The sequence below is a fragment of the Diospyros lotus genome, chromosome 4, assembly GCF_014633365.1.
Source record: "Diospyros lotus cultivar Yz01 chromosome 4, ASM1463336v1, whole genome shotgun sequence".
Classification (NCBI taxonomy): Eukaryota; Viridiplantae; Streptophyta; class Magnoliopsida; order Ericales; family Ebenaceae; genus Diospyros; species Diospyros lotus.
Genome location: NC_068341.1, coordinates 28609449 through 28629395, shown reverse-complemented (window position 1 = coordinate 28629395; position 19947 = coordinate 28609449). Strand labels below are relative to the sequence as shown.

Sequence of the window (19947 nt, the reverse complement as noted above, 5' to 3'; positions counted from 1 at the left end):
GCAATATACCCAATCATAATATATTAATATTTAGAAGTCCATACATGAGGTTTGAGCTGTAGAAAGCATCAAACCATCACTTGGAGTGTTAGAAAGTGAATGAAGTTTGTTTGGTTGGTCATACATAAGTACTTCAGCTTCACTTTCTCTTTTAATGATTTTTGCCACGTGTTTACTGTATCAATATGTTTCAGTTCTTTGTGATAAATTTGGGAGGCCAAGCAGTTGCTCATCATGCTAAATGGAATACAGATGTTGCTGAATCTCTCTCATTTTTGTAGTTTGATGTTTGATGTTTGATGTGCAGTCTGGTAATGCGTAAATTCCGTTTCCTTTTCTTCAGATTGCTAGAAGAAACCGGAGGAGAAAATGATTTATGTTTTCATTTAGTTAAAGCTGCATACTTCTAGACTGGAACAACACGATGTATTGAAAGTATTAATCATTTCTCTTGTGCGTATTGGAAGCCAGCCAGCTCCCTTTGCCATTTACTCTGAATTTGAGGTGTGAGTTATGTAAATTTTAAAACGTTGTATCTACTGACATTTTTTGAGATCTTCCCTAAAATTTAATGACCAACTTATTGATAGATTGAATGACATTCTGGCTGTTCTGTTACACTGCTCTCTCTCTCTCTCTCTCTCTCTCTCTCTCTCTCTCTCACACACACACACACAAAGAGTATGCAACGCATAGGATGGATTCAGTGTCTGGTTTGATAAGCGCAGTGATGCATTTGCTACAAAGAGGTAGAAATGTTCATATCCAGACCATGTCTTTTGTTTCACAATGCTTTGGAATGTATGACGGCTGGGCTGCTGTTTTCGGCTATTAAAATCTAATAAATGATCAGAATTATAAGATGACCCAGTTAGTTATCATCGGATGGTTCAACATTAAATCATTTTTTGCGGGATGGTCATTGAAGGGGGAAAAAAGTTCTCCAAATGGAGGGATGGGTTCAGTAAGAATATGGGTCTGGACTCATTCTTTGTCCTTGTACTAGATAATTTGCCTACAGGCAATAAATAAAAATTATTTCTGAACAAAAAAGAGAATGAATAATTTCAAACTCTAATAAAGTTACATTTTTCTTGTATAAAGTTACAAATTAACTTTAAACTTTTTAGATATAATTATTTGATTGATAAAAATAAAATAATTTAAGATTAAGTTTTATTTTTATTTGTTAATTACTTTATAAATGTTAAATATTTTATATATTTGTAATGTATTAGTTAAAATACTGGTAAAAAAATGTATTAGTCAATATATATTATGTGTATATATAATATATTAAATAAATAAATATATATTATATATATATATATATTCAATTTGATTTGGTTCGATTATCCACACATTCGATTTGGTTTCGATTCGGGTTTTAGTTTTGATTTAGTGAAAATCATAATCAAATCATACCCATTAAAACAGTGTTCAATTTTTCACCAAATCAAACCATTACCCATTTTTCACCAAATCAAACCATTACCCAGTCAAACGATTTTTAATCGCATTGATTGATTCAATTTCAGTTTGATTCTCAACGATTTCAATTGTAATTGTCATCCCTGACTCTTTAGGCTCTCCCTCAAAGTCTCTCAAAGACCTTTCAAGGCCTCTTGCAATGTTTCCTCTAAGTTTCTTGGGGACCTTTTACTTGAGAGGGTTTTTAGGCCCTTTGTAGCTTTTTTTATTTATTTTTTTGGACATATATTTTTTATTCTACTTTTTGGGTAAATTCCCTGTTGGCTTCCTAAATGGGTTTTGTGATTGGGTTAATGTTGGTATATATGTCAATTACTCCCCACTTTTTCTCCTGAATTTTCAAGTGGGAAGAGTTGTAGTTTTCTGACTTGTACTTTTTTTGGGACACTCTCACCTTCTTAGTGGTAGTAATTGTAATATCCGATATTACAGTGTTGAAAAATATATGATTTTCTGTTATTTTTAAAAGATTTTGAGTGGTCCGAAAAGTTCAAAAGTTAGTTTCGAGAAATGAATTAATAAATTATCGAATTAACGGTAGGGAATGTCCCAAGATTTGTATGTCCAGGAACGAGGGCACGACATTTGTGAACGTTTTGAGGTGAGACTAATGACGCTGAAAGCAATCAAATTGGGAATAGTTTATGTATAAGCCTGAATTATTGATTGAACCAAATGGTCGTAAGGGACTTCTGGTAAGTCAAAGAGACCCTGAGGGTGGTCCGATTTTGTAAGTGGGACAACACTGAAGCATTTTTGGGTGGAGAAAAGCTCTTGTGAAAGCACAGGGACGAAATCAATCTTTCCAAGTAATTATCAGTTATTTTTTTTGGAGAAATCAAGATTTTAGTGGCTTGATGGTTAATTAATTAAGGCCTTGGAGAGTTTAAGTGCAATCAATAAATTCCTCCAGTGAAATTAAAGAGAAATGGTAGGGTTAATATGATGGGAAATTCTATTCACAACCCACACATTTGCTCTTCACAACCCACATCCCGCCAAATTCCACAACAATTTTAAAATTCCTATTTTACCCCTCCCACAGCCCACAACCTACTTTCTCCTCCGACAACCCCTGATCGCCAACCTCTGCCTCACTTCTTTCTTTCTCTCCCACACCATATACACACATGCGGCCGCCATGGTCAACCCACACATACACGGAAAATATGGTCGCGGCCATGTGTAACGCCCCGCTCCCACTTAAGGGAGTTACTCGTGAACAATTACCTGAACTGTTTACCTGCCCGGTCTGAGATGAAGGGCGGACTATGTTTCAAGAAGAAATGCCCTAGGTGGGAACTAGGCTTCGTCTGGCCCTTCGCTTACCCAGGATCTATAAACACCCTAGGACCTCGCGAGTTTCTTATGAATGAAGAAATAACTTGCTACACTGCCCAAGGGCTTCAAGGTGCTTCTTAACACCGGGCTACACTAAGGGGAAAACTCATACTCAGAAAAATCCTCCAATTTTTCCAACATTTCATCGCTCGGGGACTTCTTCGGGGATTTTATAATTTCTTCTATAGCCCAAAATCTCCCAAAATCGGGCCCTATTATTTCCCCCTTTTATTCCCCTAATTTTGAAATTTTTCCCCTTTTTTTTTTTTTTTCGCGCGCGGGCCCCACGGCCGGCTGGGCCCTCCCTGGGCCCGGCCGCGCGTTGCCTAGGGCGGCCGCGCGCGCCTATGAGGCCGCTCGCTCGCGCGCCTGCCGCGCACGCCTGCGCGACTGTGCGCTCGCGCGCGCTCGCGCCCGTGCCCGCGCCCGCGCCCGCGCCCGCGCCTGCGCGGCCGCGCGCCCGCACGCCCGCGCCTGCGCGGCCGCGCGCCCGCGCGCGCGCGCCCGCCCCAGCTGCTGCCCGACCTGCTGCTCCCAAAATTTTCCAGCACCCATTTTTCTTTGAAAATTCCACTTTCCAACATCCCAAAAATACCCAAATTCTCCAGAAATTAAAATAATAAAATACCTCACTTTTCTTCAAATTTACCTTTATTTCTCCACAAATAAGGCTTAAACAAATTCTTGATGCTTCCACAACACACATCAACCATTCACTAATTTGCAATAAAACTTACACAACCCCTTGATGCTTAAATCCCCTTTTATTAAGAATGTAGCTTTACAATATATTTGCTACATCATACTTAAAAAAAATAAAAGCAATTACAACATGCTTAGGCTTCCAAAACCCAAGCTAAATTACATGAATTCCTTAGGGTCTTCATCTCATCAAGTATGCTTAACCTTCCAAGATCCCTTCCTTCTTGCACATGAGATACCTACATGGTGAGGATAAAAACCTCATGAGCTATTAAGCTCAATAAGGGTGCAATGACAATAGTATGAACATGAAAATAAATGTGATGCCAATGCATGTATGCAACATGGTTAGGGCTTCCACATCCTCACAACCACCTTGGTTTGAGGCTTTAATCTACCCTACCCCACTCAACCTCATGGCCATAGGTCCTAGCACAAACAACATGCAAATGCACACATAGAAATCATGCATCATACTCACAACTTACAAGCCACCATCCCATGGGGCTATCCCTTACCTCTATTCTTTTTGATTTTCCACAATCTTTATCTTCAAGAGAGCTTCAACAACTTGACTTGGCAAGACTTCACTTGCTTCCATCCCCTAAAGAAGTAAAAGAAATAACCTTGATCTTTACAAATCTAAACCTTGAAGATAAGAAGACTAAGAGGTTAGAAGACTTAGATTTCTTTATAAAAACTAAAGAGTTTACCTCTAGGCTCTTTCTTCTTCTTCTTCTTCTTCTTCTTCCTCTTCTTCTTCTTCAAATGGCCAAAGGGAAGACTTGTCTTCCTACCTTGCCAATATATAAATTTTCTCCCTCTTTCAAGAACAAATTCTAGCCTTTGGATCTTATGGATTTAAGAGATTAAATCCTAGCCCTTTACCAAAAGCACAATCCATGTGCTTTGTAAGAACAAATCTTGGCCATACACTTTACTTTTCAAGAATACATCCTAGCCATTGAAAGAAACACAACCCATGGCCTTAGTCTTCTTAAATCTCAACCATAGGATTTCTTTCACTTTTCCAAGACTAAATCCCCACCATTTAAGAAAGCACAATCCAAGACTTATGGAGAGCTTAGATCCCAACCTTTGGATTTCTTTGAAGATTAAATCTCCACCTTCCACCTCATCTCTTCTCTTGGATTAACAAACCCACTTGGAAATCCATGCCCACTTGAAGGTTTTAATTTCATTCATTGGATTTAATTCCACTTTCAAGACAAATCCTCCACCCTTGGATTATCTTGAATTCCCATTTCTTTCTCATTTATTTAAATGGGACCATTTTCAAGCTATCATCTTGAAAGACATATATACATATATTACATATAAATTAAATCCCACATTTTCCAAACATTAATGGGTGACTAATTTCCCATTTTCTTTTGGAATTTTCTTTAATTCAAGTGATCATTACACCCACATGGCTAAAATGGCTCATCTTATTTTCTTTTTCATTTAAATAAAAGCCACCATTTTTGCTTGAACAAGAATATGCCAAGTGTCACTCTAAGACACAACTTGGCTTCCAAGTTTTAGTCATATCCATCCATGTGGCACCACCAAATAAATACACCAATTTAGGAAAAATTAGTTATTTCCACTCCCATAATTAATTTCCCCTTTTTCTCAAATTTAATTCCTTTATGGAATTTCTCTCCAAAATTACTAAAATACCCTTTGTGAATTTTCAATCCCATTTATCTCCGCATAATGCAAAATGGGAACTAATTCACTTCCACACTTAATTCCATCTTGGAATTATTTTCAATTTACCATTTTACCCTTTATTGGACTTCATTATCTAAATTACCAAAATACCCCTCTCATAGGGCACTCTCAATCTCAAGGATCCAACACCTTCTCACAGGCATTTTTTTTTTTGGAATTTTTCTCACTTTCTTTCTCATTCTCTTAACACTTGTAACACCGGGTGTTACATTCCTCCCCCCTTAAAAGAATTTCGTCCTCGAAATTCGTTTTACCATCATCTCTTTCCCAAGACAATCACGTTCTCGGGTTACTTGCCAAATTCTCCTGCCCGAAAATCCCATAGCCTATCCATTCTCACATTTACCTCGGGTTACACCTACCTCGAGGCTTCACTTTAGGCTTTCGTTCTTCCAACTCTCGAGGGCATTCAACAACCGTACACCGCTTTGGCCTCTTGCCACATTGCACGACTGGTTGCTGATCATGCTCACCGCAACGCTATCCATTTCTGGATGGGTTTTTGCTACCTCGAGCATCACTTTGCAATCCACTTCCATTTTTCCCATAAGTCAAAACCACATACGCTGACATTGCATCATTAATCAGTCTTTCACGATTTTACGTCGATCACACACGACAACGTTTTTCACTGCCACACACACATGGCCACGATTTTACGCTGGTCCAACCAGCAACGTCTTAGCACTGATCATTCGCCGCAATGTCACATTCTAGTGCCCATTAGACACTTGGACGCCCATTCCACCATGGTATACCGCTATTATCCACACGCCTGCATAGCTTGAGTTGATCCTCATGGTAATCTCTCACTACCGATCAACTTACCATGCCAGCACTACCTAGGAAGCATCCCTTTGGCCCGCCTGGCCAACTTCGACCATTTCATACATGGTCTTCTACCATAACTAGCCGACCCCCACTTATCGGTACGATTATGCTAAATCGACCTACCTAACACCGTGCTAGGCTATCGCACATTTCAACCCGATATACTGCCCGAGTTCGCATTGAGCTTGGCGACGTATGCACCATTTCAATCTCACCTCGAACCTAAGCATGCTCGGCCACAACCTTCTCCCAACCAGGAGTTCTTTGCATTAAGCACACGACGATACTTACTAGCCGATATCACATGCTAGTAGGGTCTCATGCCCATACCAGGGAACTCTTCACTGAGCAACCCTTCTTCAAAATTTTTTTTTTTTTTTTCACCCCATTTCTCTACAAAGCCTCTTACTCTTGAGGCACGAACTTCCAGCCATCATATATCAGGTTCATTCTCAACCCGTAATAGATACCTGACTTAAACCATGCATAATGGTTCCTTTTGTCCTCCTTGGCAAGGACATCACCATGACAGCAACGAATTTTCTCCCCACGATTGTTGCATCTCAAAGTTCATCGATACCAGCCTTCATGGCCATTCGCACTCGGCTTCAAGGTCTTACCAAGCACGATGGTTACCTTTGACCTTCCTGGCAACTTCTTTTCCTTAACTGCGGTGACGACACCACCATGCCATCACCAAAGACTTGCTGCTCTTTGAATCTCACTGGTTACCACAACCAGCACAACCCTAATTTTAGGTCGTCTTCCTCACATCACCTTTTATACATCTAGCATCTAGCTAAATCTCTTAGAGACCTTTGCCTTTCCCGGATTCCTTATACACTTTGCTACAACCAGCTCACACCTTCCGATGAGCGACCACATGGCTCTAGCATCACAATAGCTTCCCTAGCCAATTTCCTTTCACAACCATTAACCTTAGACGCGAGGTTAATTTTTATCAGTTTCACACATTCCAGGCATCCCTTAACTGTATCACTCACAGCCATTAGGTGATTTCATCACCTCAACACCACTACTGGAGACCCATCTCGTCCCATACGTTCTTTCCTCGAGCTTTCTTTACCCATCGGCGACATCTTAAATTCACCACAACTTCCATCTAACCAATTCAATTAACTCTAGCCGACTCGCTCGGCTCACAACCCACATAACCTTCCTCTAGGCACCGTACTTGCAATCATCGATTACCGCTTCGATTTAAACTCCAGTCTCTGGAAATCACCCCTGCCACTCCTGTGGAATTCACACTTCCACTGAATGCCGTAGGACTCACCTTCCTACTCAGGCACTTGCCATTACGCTAGCCTTTCCCTGAATGGGTTTTCCTGATCGGGTTGTAGCGCCTTAGGAAGTTTATCTCATATTGTTGCCTCGTGTGCAACTTTTCTTGGGAGAACATCTCAAGTTCTACCCTAACCACAATCCCACTAACATTGATAGCTCTAATTCCAAAGCCACACTCCTTTGAGTGGCACCTTTCTTCTCTAACCAACCATCTTTCATCACCTTGCATCTCTTTCTCACAATTTGCATGGTCTAACCACCAGGACCCACTAAACCTTTCTAGTAATGGCATGCACGGTGCCAACAAGGCTTTACCTCACTTCCCTCGAGCATCACGTTCCATTATTGCCATCCGGTGCTACCACTTGGCAATTTCTCGTGTGTCATCAACTGGAAGCCCTTCCAGTGCCACATGAGGACACTTCCTCATTTCGCATTGACACAACCAAGATTAACACCAGACTGTGCAATTGCGCACCTTCTCGATTTTTAAACCGTGCCTTAGCCACACGTTCAGCCTATCACAACTCACATCACTGGATTAGAGATTGCTTTATTTGAAACCTCCGCACGCTTCAGTTTCCCTATCTGATGGTTGGCTTCCATTTCGTAAGTCTCGCCCTCCACGGCATTTACGTACCCTTCTCGAGCCATTCACCAACTCTACCAATCAGTCCCATCTTCATACATTACTACAAGATCACACTAGATACATCATCTCAATTTACCCGATCACTACGATCGATTTATCCACAGCTATATTAGCATCCTTTAGCAAGGAGCATCGCCACACCTCTTGTTATCGCACCACCAGATATCACTCCCTCGATTCACAAACTTTTTTTTTTTTTTTTTTTTTTGCTGCCTTGACACCCACAGCACTACCACCATACTTCAACCCTTACGGAATTTTAGGTCTGGCTCAAGAATAACATACAGCATACCCCAGATCTTCGGTGTCTAATCGTCTCCACAACAGACAGGTTACTCCACGTGGAGGGCTGCAGTCCTTCCTGTGGACTAACCGTCTGCATCCAGTGGTCCATAGCGTTAGACCCGTCACTGGTAGGCGTCAACCATAGTATTATTCCCATGCTAGACCCGTTTCTCTTTTCCTTGGGTTTCTTTCTCAAACATCTCACCGATCTTCAGTCCCTGACCATCTGCATAGTCACTGTGTTGCCCTGTGCTTTAGGCGCACCAACACCTTGTCATCATCATCGTGTCACTCCCATACACTGGCCCAACACTGACTCCCCATCGCGTTGCCCTGTGCTTCGGAGAGTCAACACCCAATCACCTTTACTGTGTTGTCCCTTACACTGGCCCAACAACAGTTTCCTACAGCATGGCTCAGGTCCGATTCTGATCTGTTTCGCACCCCGTATCATGATTTTTACCTTCCAGTCACACCTCTGCTCTCGAACTCAGCATGACTACCTCGCCACGTTCGCAGCCACTATTCCTACCAGGCGTCCTATTCTACAGCAATCTATCGGATTCCCTAACGCGCTCCGCGATTCCTCCTTAGGACTACTCTATATGTCGTATCCTTTACAGGAGATTCTCGATTTCACCTGACCAAATTTCCTAAGGTGCTGCTCTAGATCTTCGACATCCGACCGTCACCTGCAGTTCACTAAATCGCTCAGGCCCACGGGCCACTTGCCCTCAACACGAGCCAACTCATTAGTCCTCTGCCACACGGTCCGCAGTAACAGATCCATTACACCGAGCTTTGCACCCATAGCATCAAAGCTATTTAAAGCCTCCCGAGCTACGATGGTTCCACTACCATCTTACCCGAGCCATCTCACTTGGTTATCCTCGCCTTGATAACCTCGAGCTCGTACCATAAGCCCTGCTCCTCAAGACTTTACATCTCTTATCACCTAAGAGACTCTCAAACCACTTCGTATTTTGAGGCCTCATGATCTTACCCCTCAAGATCATACATTGCGGCTCTCAATCAACCTTTGAAAGCTCTAACTTTCCATGACAATGGATTCAAACCCGTCATGATCCATTTCACCACCTAGTTCATCCCCAAGGCTTGGTTATCAATGATCTCTCGGTCCACAACTATCACGCTGAGCCTATCTCAAGCTCCTGCACCTTTAACCATTGAGTACCCACCGTCACTCTCCAGGTAAATTGAGACCTCTCGTCTCTCCTTGCACACTCCTGTATGCATTCAGCCACTACGCCCGGCCTGGCCTTCCCGCACGCCTCGATCGGGCTTCCTTGACTTGGAACTAAAATTCTCGGGCTTCCACATTGCTCACCATGCCCCTGCCCACTTGGCATCCAAAGTTGGCATTTCTTGTGCGCTCATAGCCCACGGATGTCCTGTCGCTACGATTAGCTACCTTCGGCCTACCCACCGTTCGTACCCCTCACTGGGTGACCTCCTCGTCTCCCATCAAGGGTTTCACAACCTTAGGCATCATCTCGACCCCAGGCATCATAATGAGGGTCTATTCACCTCTCATCTTCCGACCTTAGGCATCTCGCCTGACCCCAAGCGTCAATGAGAGTTTTAATTTGGCCCCTCATCCATCATTTACATGAACGATCGCTTGGCCTTTCATAATTAGGACTCCTAATCCCATGGCTCCCACGCGCATATCTACACAAGCCCAACTCCTTTATCCCAATTCTGGATTCCCTTGGATTCCAACTCGACTCACTTGGGATTTCCATTTCGTACAAACACCCATTAGGGTCCATTTGCTACACACCTATCCTTTCTTAGGATATTTACTGTTTCATCACGAAACCAACTAGGGTCCACTCACACCCTAGACACGTCCCATCCAGGATCTCCATAACCATACGATCACCTCGGACCATATGCATCCCTCATGCATAACACACACCCAACTCCCCTCGGAGTCTTTTTGCAAGCCACCAACGTCACGCCTACTCTGGCCATAACTGGCATACACCTCACATGCTTGCTTCGCCTCGAGCCTCTCTACAAGCAACTTTAGCTTGCTCCATTCCCGGAGCTCGTCACACAACCTGTTGACGACCTCTGTCTTTGGGTTTCGAGCTAATTTCAACCTCAGCTCACCCTAGTTTAAGCACACAACCCTTAACACGCCATCCATACGGGAACAACTCCATTCCCTTACACATGCTTGACCATATCCTCAACATAGGGATACTCCGCTAACCCATTCACGGATTAGATATACTTCGGACTCTCCTTGTCCCATCATGACCCTTATCATGACTCGGCCTTGTGTCCCCACACAAGCCTCGACACTTCAATCGCAAGGAACTTTATCCTTAGATTACCTCATGAGTCTCCAAATTTCCACATTCGGGTTCTTGATACCAATACCCACACTTGGGCATTTGACCCTTCATTGCTCGACCCGTATATCTCTTACGGTATGTCATCTCAAACGTGATATTTTCCCTTTCCTATAGCAGGAATATCCGAGCACTCCATTTTCGTCACTGTAGACCTCCATGTCTCGACCCAACCCTTAGGGTCCTCGTCATTTGTGGTTCTACTTCCAAGGCCTCCATATCAACTTTTGACTACATTCCCCCCAAGCATCTTCCACTTGATGCTCCAACCACGCTCTGATACCAATCTGTAACGCCCCGCTCCCACTTACGGGAGTTACTCGTGAACAATTACCTGAACTGTTTACCTGCCCGGTCTGAGATGAAGGGCGGACTATGTTTCAAGAAGAAACGCCCTAGGTGGGAACTAGGCTTCGTCTGGCCCTTCGCTTACCCAGGATCCATAAACACCCTAGGACCTCGCGAGTTTCTTATGAATGAAGAAATAACTTGCTACACTGCCCAAGGGCTTCAAGGTGCTTCTTAACACCAGGCTAGACTAAGGGGAAAACTCATACTCAGAAAAATCCTCCAATTTTTCCAACATTTCATCGCTCGGGGACTTCTTCGGGGATTTTATAATTTCTTCTATAGCCCAAAATCGGGCCCTATTATTTCCCCCTTTTATTCCCCTAATTTTGAAATTTTTTCCCTTTTTTTTTTTTTTTTTTCCGCGCGCGGGCCCCACGGCCGGCTGGGCCCTCCCTGGGGCGGCCGCGGGCGCCTGTGCGGCCGCGCGCTAGCGCGCCTGCCGCGCACGCCTGCGCGGCTGTGCGCTCGCGCGCGCCCGCGCCCGCGCCTGCGCGGCCGCGCGCCCCCACGCCCGCGCGCGCGCGCCCGCGCGCCTGCTGCCCACGCGCGCGCCCGCCCCAGCTGTTGCCCGACCTGCTACTCCCAAAATTTTCCAGCACCCATTTTTCTTTGAAAATTCCACTTTCCAACATCCCAAAAATACCCAAATTCTCCAGAAATTAAAATAATAAAATACCTCACTTTTCTTCAAATTTACCTTTATTTCTCCACAAATAAGGCTTAAACAAATTCTTGATGCTTCCACAACACACATCAACCATTCACTAATTTGCAATAAAACTTACACAACCCCTTGATGCTTAAATCCCCTTTTATTAAGAATGTAGCTTTACAATATATTTGCTACATCATACTTAAAAAAAATAAAAGCAATTACAACATGCTTAGGCTTCCAAAACCCAAGCTAAATTACATGAATTCCTTAGGGTCTTCATCTCATCAAGTATGCTTAACCTTCCAAGATCCCTTCCTTCTTGCACATGAGATACCTACATGGTGAGGATAAAAACCTCATGAGCTATTAAGCTCAATAAGGGTGCAATGACAATAGTATGAACATGAAAATAAATGTGATGCCAATGCATGTATGCAACATGGTTAGGGCTTCCACATCCTCACAACCACCTTGGTTTGAGGCTTTAATCTACCCTACCCCACTCAACCTCATGGCCATAGGTCCTAGCATAAACAACATGCAAATGCACACATAAAAATCATGCATCATACTCACAACTTGCAAGCCACCATCCCATGGGGCTATCCCTTACCTCTATTCTTTTTTGATTTTCCACAATCTTTATCTTCAAGAGAGCTTCAACAACTTGACTTGGCAAGACTTCACTTGCTTCCATCCCCTAAAGAAGTAAAAGAAATAACCTTGATCTTTAAAAATCTAATCCTTGAAGATAAGAAGACTAAGAGGTTAGAAGACTTAGATTTCTTTACAAAAACTAAAGAGCTTACCTCTAGGCTCTTTCTTCTTCTTCTTCTTCTTCTTCCTCTTCTTCTTCTTCCTCTTCTTCAAATGGCCAAAGGGAAGACTTGTCTTCCTACCTTGCCAATATATAAATTTTCTCCCTCTTTCAAGAACAAATTCTAGCCTTTGGATCTTATGGATTTAAGAGATTAAATCCTAGCCCTTTACCAAAAGCACAATCCATGTGCTTTTGTAATACCCGAGAATGATTTAAGGTCATAAATAATATTTGATGAAGAGCATAAATGGATTTTGTGGAAAATAAGACTATAGGGTACACTAACGCAACTTTGGACGATCGAATTAGTCAGAGGGAGTACCCTAGACCCTAGATAGCCAAGGAAAAAGGTATAGTATCGACAAGTAATGCGAGTTATGATTTTAGGCATCAAAAGAAGTTGGATCGGGAACGGTTCCCGGTACAGCTAAAAAAAAAGGCAATTGTGATTTAGGCTGAAATACCGAATTATCGTACGGGGCATCCGGGAAGTCAATGGAACCCCGAGGAAGTTCATATTTGGCATATAGAGTAACCCTTCAGTAGTTTTTGGAAGAAACAAAAGAGTTTGTAGCTAAAACGAAGATTCGGGCCTAAGTGCAGTTTTTTCGAAATTGACGGAGGTAGATCGAAACGATATTTTTTCGGAATTTTAAAGAGAGTGTTTTGGGATATTTCAAAGGGTTATAAAGGTCTTTAAAGAGAAATTCAATTTTTGAGCCAGGGGCAAAATTGTAATTTTTGAGGTTGGGGTAAAAGTGTAATTTACCGAAAAATTAGGGGCATTAGCGCAATTAGTCCATTTTTCAGGGACTAAAATGCAATTAAAAATTAGCCCGGGGACCATGTTGAAAAGGGTCTAAGTGCAATTATCCAAAAGTTCGGGCCAAAGTGTAATTCTTGAAATCTTTTTACTAGGGGCATTTGGGAGATTCAGGAAAAAGCTTCATAAATGACTTTAGAGATAAGGATGAAGTCTCATGATGACGTTAGAGATAAGATGAAGGCTCATGATGACTTTAAGGATAAGATTTGTATAAGATTTGATTGGATAAGAAAAGATTTGATTTAGATAACAATGATTGCAGAAGATTTTAGAAGATTTTGGAATGATTACAAAAGATATTAGAAGATTTGGAATGATTATAGAAGATTTACAATGATTGCAGAGAATCTTAGAAGATTTTAGAATGATTACAAAGATATTAGAAGATTTGGAATGATTATAGAAGATTTACAATGATTGCAGAGAATCTTAGAAGATTTTGGAATGATTGCAAAAGATATCAAAAGATTTGGAATGATTATAGAAAATATTAGAAGATTTGGAATGATTGAAAAAGATTTTGAAAGATTTGAAATGATTGCAGAATATATATTTCTTGGTGGCTAAGTTTCCTAAACATATAAATAGGGGCTCAAGGCTAAGGATTCTCTCATTCGAAGTTGTGATACATTTGTGCTAGACGAGAATGCTTCGGGTGTAGTGGATAGAGGATTTTTAAAGCATACGCGAGGCATCACACGCGTAGAGCACTTAGGCAGCGCGTGAGGACCTGTAAGGAGGAAGTTTGGTTAAAAGACTTGAGGAGTTGCACGAAAATTGAGGTTGGGCACAAGATTCGAGGTGTTCTGAATTTCGTTCAAGGTGAGTTGTTCGCTACCAAAATTTGGCTTTCTTGTGAGTGGTTTTCCTCCAAAACTTGATTTATTGTGCTTGTTCTATCTGAACATATGGTGATTTCATGCAAAATGGTTTTGTGCATTAAAATGGTAACCGGTGACGGTTGGATTTATGAGGGAGGTTTGTCCCTAAACGTTTTGAACTATGCATTGCATTTTATAAATGTTGTTTATACGATGCATTGAATTGTGAATTGTGAATTGTTGCATTGTCTTGAGTTTTATGTGTACGTATGGAATGTCAGCCTCGGATGTTGTCTGGATAGTGTAGCCATAATTCTCCAAGGGCGTGACGGAATAATAGGGGTATCTGATGCTGGTGTGCATGTCAGGATAGCCGCCTTGGTTTCCGTGCCAGACCGTTTGGTCAGGGAAGTTGCACTAGGACGACTAGGTGGTCCATACTGTGTTGTTCATGTGGGATGTCAGCCTAGGATGTTGTCTGGATAGTGTAGCTGTAATTCTCCAAGGGCGTGACGGAATAATAGGGGTATCTGATGCTAGGTGTGCATGTCAGGATAGCCGCCTTGATTTCCGTGCCAGGCCGTTTGGCCAGGGAAGTTGCACTAGGACGACTAGGTGGTCCATGTGAAATTTTGGAGTTGGGATTGTATGGTGGTTCCTGGATGCTTAAGGTGGGAATGTATTCTGGTGAGATGCGTTGGCAGCCCCATTTAAGCTAGAATCGCGTCGCGTCGTCGTGTCGTCGAGTCGGTGTGGTGGTATAGCTTTTAGAGAGATTGCTCTTTCCCCATGGTAGGGTTAAGCGCGTGGGAATTCTCTTGAGCTAGGGCTTACCGGGTATATTGGTTTATTTCATGTCTTGCATTATTCATGAAAAATGTGTTTTGAACTCTCACTTAGATGATTCATCATCTAATTTGGACTTTGTCCCTGGAATATTCAAACGTTCCAGGTGAAGGCAGCGGTGCAAAAGGGAAAGGAATCGTCGAGGAGTGAGGGCGATTAGCGGATAGTTTACATTATGTCTTTTCAGTTATGTTATTTACTTTTGAAAACGTCATGTAAACGTTGGTGCAACTTTATATATAAATAAAGTGATTTTGGTTATGACCTGTTGAGGTTTCGATCTAGCTTCCGCATTTGTGTTGGTGAACCTGTCTTGGTTTATTAATGGTTCATAGTTGATATACTGAGAAGGTATAACGGGATCTTCGGGGAATGGTTTTTGTGTTGGGTTTTTGTTTGAAAAAAAAAAATTATCCCCGGAATCTTACGTTACGTTAACGCTCCCGAGAATTGGGGTGTTACAGCTTTGTAAGAACAAATCTTGGCCATACACTTTACTTTTCAAGAATACATCCTAGCCATTGAAAGAAACACAACCCATGGCCTTAGTCTTCTTAAATCTCAACCATAGGATTTCTTTCACCTTTCCAAGACTAAATCCCCACCATTTAAGAAAGCACAATCCAAGACTTATGGAGAGCTTAGATCCCAACCTTTGGATTTCATTGAAGATTAAATCTCCACCTTCCACCTCATCTCTTCTCTTGGATTAACAAACCCACTTGGAAATCCATGCCCACTTGAAGGTTTTAATTTCATTCATTGGATTTAATTCCACTTTCAAGACAAATCCTCCACCCTTGGATTATCTTGAATTCCCATTTCTTTCTCATTTATTTAAATGGGACCATTTTCAAGCTATCATCTTAAAAGACATATATACATATATTACATATAAATTAAATCCCACATTTTCCATACATTAATGGGTGACTAATTTCCCATTTTCTTTTGGAATTTTCTTTAATTCAAGTGATCATTACACCCACATGGCTAAAATGGCTCATCTTATTTTCTTTTTCCTTTAAATAAAAGCCACCATTTTTGCTTGAACAAGAATATGCCAAGTGTCACTCTAAGACATAACTTGGCTTCCAAGATTTAGTCTTATCCATCCATGTGGCACCACCAAATAAATACACCAATTTAGGAAAAATTAGTTATTTCCACTCCCATAATTAATTTCCCCTTTTTCTCAAATTTAATTCCTTTATGGAATTTCTCTCCAAAATTACTAAAATACCCTTTGTGAATTTTCAATCCCATTTATCTCCACATAATGCAAAATGGGAACTAATTCACTTCCACACTTAATTCCATCTTGGAATTATTTTCAATTTACCATTTTACCCTTTATTGGACTTCATTATCCAAATTACCAAAATACCCCTCTCATAGGGCACTCTCAATCTCAAGGATCCAACACCTTCTCACGGGCATTTTTTTTTTTGGAATTTTTCTCACTTTCTTTCTCATTCTCTTAACACTTGTAACACCGGGTGTTACACCATGGCAGCCACCATCCATGGAACTTGGTTCCCGACTGCTGGGTTCCCCGACTACCAACAGTCGGGGACACAAGGCTTCCCTGACTGCCCGCAGTCAAGGAACCCAAGAGTTCCCAACTGCTAGCAGTTGGGAACCAGGTTCCATGGTCACGACTACCATGGCCACGATCATGCTTTTTGTGTGTGTGTGTGTATGTATCGGTGTGTGTGAGTATGTCTATATATATATAGGTGTGTTTGTGTGTGTGTGTATATATATATATATCTGTGTGTATGTGTGTGTATTCGGGAGGGAGAGAGAGATGGATATGATAGAGTGAGAGAGAGAGAATTTTGGCGAGAGTGGCTGCCATCGCAGACCCACCTCGCTGCCCAGGCATATATATATATATATATAGAGAGAGAGTGTGTGTGGGGGGGGGGGGGGTTGGCTACCTAGCCGACCCCCAGCCCATTCCTGGGTAGGCCATGGCGGCTGCATGTGTGTGTATATATATATTGTGTATATATATATATATGAGAGGAAGAGGCTGGCGATCGGGGGTGATTGGAGGAGAAAGTGGGTTGTGGACTGTGGGAGGGGTAAAATAGAAATTTTAAAATTATTGTGGAATTTGACGGGGTGTGGGCTGTGAAGAGCAAATGTGTGGGTTGTGAATAGAATTTTCCTAATATGATATATATGTGTGTGTGTGAGAAGCTCGGGGGCCAAGTGTATAACAATGGTGTGTTGTATTTGAAATTAGTAAAGAGTGAAGTAGAGAGTTTGAGTGGGATAGAAAGAGATATGGTGGTTGGCCAAAAATGGCAGCTTGAAGTAGCAACGGTGGCCGAGGGTGGCGGCTGAAGGCCCAGATCGGCAGCAGCAACGGTGAGTAGCGGCTATGGCTGTGCGGCATAGTGAAAGGTGGTCGGTCATTGGCAATGGGGGCTCCAAAGCCGTGATTGCGGCTAGATGCGTAGGTGAGCGACGATAGGAAGCTGTTTTGGGCTGGTGATGATGGCTGGTTGAAATGGTGGCGGCGATCGGCGATTGGTTGTGTGCGGAAGGCTGAGTTACGGTGGCTGGCGGCGGTCACGCCACGGTCTATATCGGTCAACGGTGGCGAACTGGCAGGCAGTGGAGGCTAGGTGACGGTGGCCAGCGGGTTGGTGAGCGAGCTACTGTGCGCATGCATGAAGAAAAAGGAGAATGATGGAAAAAAGAAAAAAGAACAAAAATGAAAAAAAGAAAAAGAAGGGACAAAAATGGGGGGAAATGCCAAAAAAAATTGGGAAAATTCAGAAAAATTTTGGAAATTAATTTGGAGCTCGAGGAGCATGCCAGACGCTCAAAAATGGAATCTAGGTGCAAGGCGGTAGCCAAAGAGGCAATGTCAGTGTGGCTGGTTAAGCGTTGGTTGATCCTTTGTTGAGGTTGTTTGGAAATTGTAGATGGGTGAGTTTTTGCGAGGTATGGCAAAAACATGGGCCTTAGGTTAATTTCTGTTGTAACAGGGTTTTTATGTGTTGCATTTAGGTTCTACCGAGGAGGCGGTAATCTTAGAAGAGCTTGGAGTCCAATTAGTCATTATCGTTCATGGTAGAGAAAGCTTCGAGCCAGGTAAGGGACGACCCCAAGGGTGGCGGCCTTGTGAATGTTTTATAATATCAATGAATATATATGTTGTTTGCAGTACTGGTTGTGCATGTTCTATAGGTGGTCTAGTGGAGTCTTATGGCTATGGTGTAATACCCGGTATTACATGGTATTGAGAATAAATAATTTTTGATTATTTTGTCAGGACCATGGGTGGTTCGGGAAGCTCAAAAGTCAATCTCGAGAAATTAATTAATAAATTTCTGAATTGGCGGCAGGGAGTGCCTCGGGACTAGGATGCATAGGGAAGAGGGCAAGAGATTGATGAGCATCTCGAGATAAGGTTAATGACGTTGGAAGCGACCGGGAATAATTTTTGGAATAAATTCTGTATAAGCCCGAGTGGATGCCAATACTGAATGGTTGCAGGGGATCTCCTGGAAGTTGAGGGGACCCTAGGGGTGACTCGATTTTCTGAGTAAGGTAACCCTTAAGTGTTTTCGAGTCGAATAAAGATCCCGTACAGGCGTGGGGACAAGGTTGGTATTCCCGAGTAGCGGTAGGTTATTAATTTTAGAAAAATCAAGAATTTAAGGGGCTTGATGATAAATAATTTAAGGCTTGGAGGCCCAAGTGTATTTAATAAATTCTTAAGTGCAATAATTAAGAAATTGGAGGGTTTATTGTGTAATTATATATATGTATATATATTTATGTGGGCGCGTGAGCTTGGGGAGCAAGCTTGCTACAGTGCCCCATTTCTCTTAATTTGAATATGATGGAGGCATTTTGCTGAGAATGAGAGCAAAGAGACGAGTGTTTGAGAGGGCTCAGGAGAGAGCTTTGCCGCGAGAGAGAGAGAGTGATCGCCGATCGGCCATGGTAGCAGCCGCCATGGCCGATGAGGAAGCTCGACAGCAGCGAGCCATGCCAATCACTGGCCGGTTGCAGCGGCTTGTGGAGGAGAGCTCGTGGGAGGCTGAGTTTAGCTGAGAGAGCTAGGGAGAAATGGTGATCGAGAGAGGGAGCGGTGGCCGACCAGAGGCAGCGGCCATGGCTGCTCGATGAGGAAGGCCATGGCGGCTGCGACAGCCACGAGCGAAGCTGGAAGCATGCGCGGGAATGACCATTGGCGGAGGCAGCGTCGGGCAGACCTAGTTCGCGGTGGCGTGCGGTGGTGCACTAGGCAGCTAGGAGCACAGCTTCCATGGCGATTGCAGCGGCGCTGGTTGCAGCGGCATGGTTGGAGCAAGGGCGGCCCTCGGTGGCTCTACGTGTGGGTTGCGGTGGCACGACGGAGGCAGCCGACGGCGGAGCCAGCAGTGACAGAGGCCAAGGCTCTGGCCGGTGGTGTTCGACAAGGGCTGGTGCGCCGTCGCGGTGAAGAAGAAGATGGCTGTGCGTGCGGGAATGTGGAGGAGGAAGAAGATGAACAGGGGAAGGGCAAATAAAATAAAGAGAAAAAGAAAAATAAAATAAAAGAAAAAAATGGAAATTCTGGAAAATAAGGGAAAAATGGAGAAAAATCCTGAAAAATTCCCAAAAAGTGGGGGAAAGTTCTGGAATTTAAATTGGGGCTGGAGGAGCGTGTCGGGAGCTTGGAAGTGAGATTTTTGGGCGCAAATGGCAACTCGGGAGGCAGTGTCGGTGTGGGTGTTTCCGAATTTCTCTCCAAATGGGTCGAAGTAAATTAATATTTTTCTTCCCCAGTTATTTGCATTAAACGAGTTAATGTAAAATAGTTATTTGTTGGATTAAACCCTATGTCGTGGTTGTTTGGAAGATTGTTGATAGATGGTTTTGATGG

The 19947-nt window shown here is 42.9% G+C and overlaps 2 protein-coding genes across 6 annotated transcripts in view; one reads left to right on the top strand and one right to left on the bottom strand.

Moving 5' to 3' along the window:
• Nucleotides 1-609, top strand: part of LOC127799509 (sister chromatid cohesion protein PDS5 homolog B) — a 137556-nt gene extending 136947 nt beyond the window's left edge. For 4 of the 5 annotated variants that reach the window (XM_052333597.1, XM_052333594.1, XM_052333596.1 and 1 more), the window contains one exon: nucleotides 344-609. In XM_052333597.1, the coding sequence (XP_052189557.1) occupies nucleotides 344-373 (30 nt within the window). In that variant the 3' untranslated portion in view covers nucleotides 374-609. Of the gene's footprint in view, nucleotides 1-307 lie in introns of all 5 variants that reach the window. The other variant, XM_052333595.1, reaches the window with a different exon arrangement.
• Nucleotides 1-19947, bottom strand: part of LOC127799510 (two-component response regulator ORR9-like) — a 49290-nt gene that overhangs the window by 7549 nt on the left and 21794 nt on the right. The window lies entirely within an intron of this gene.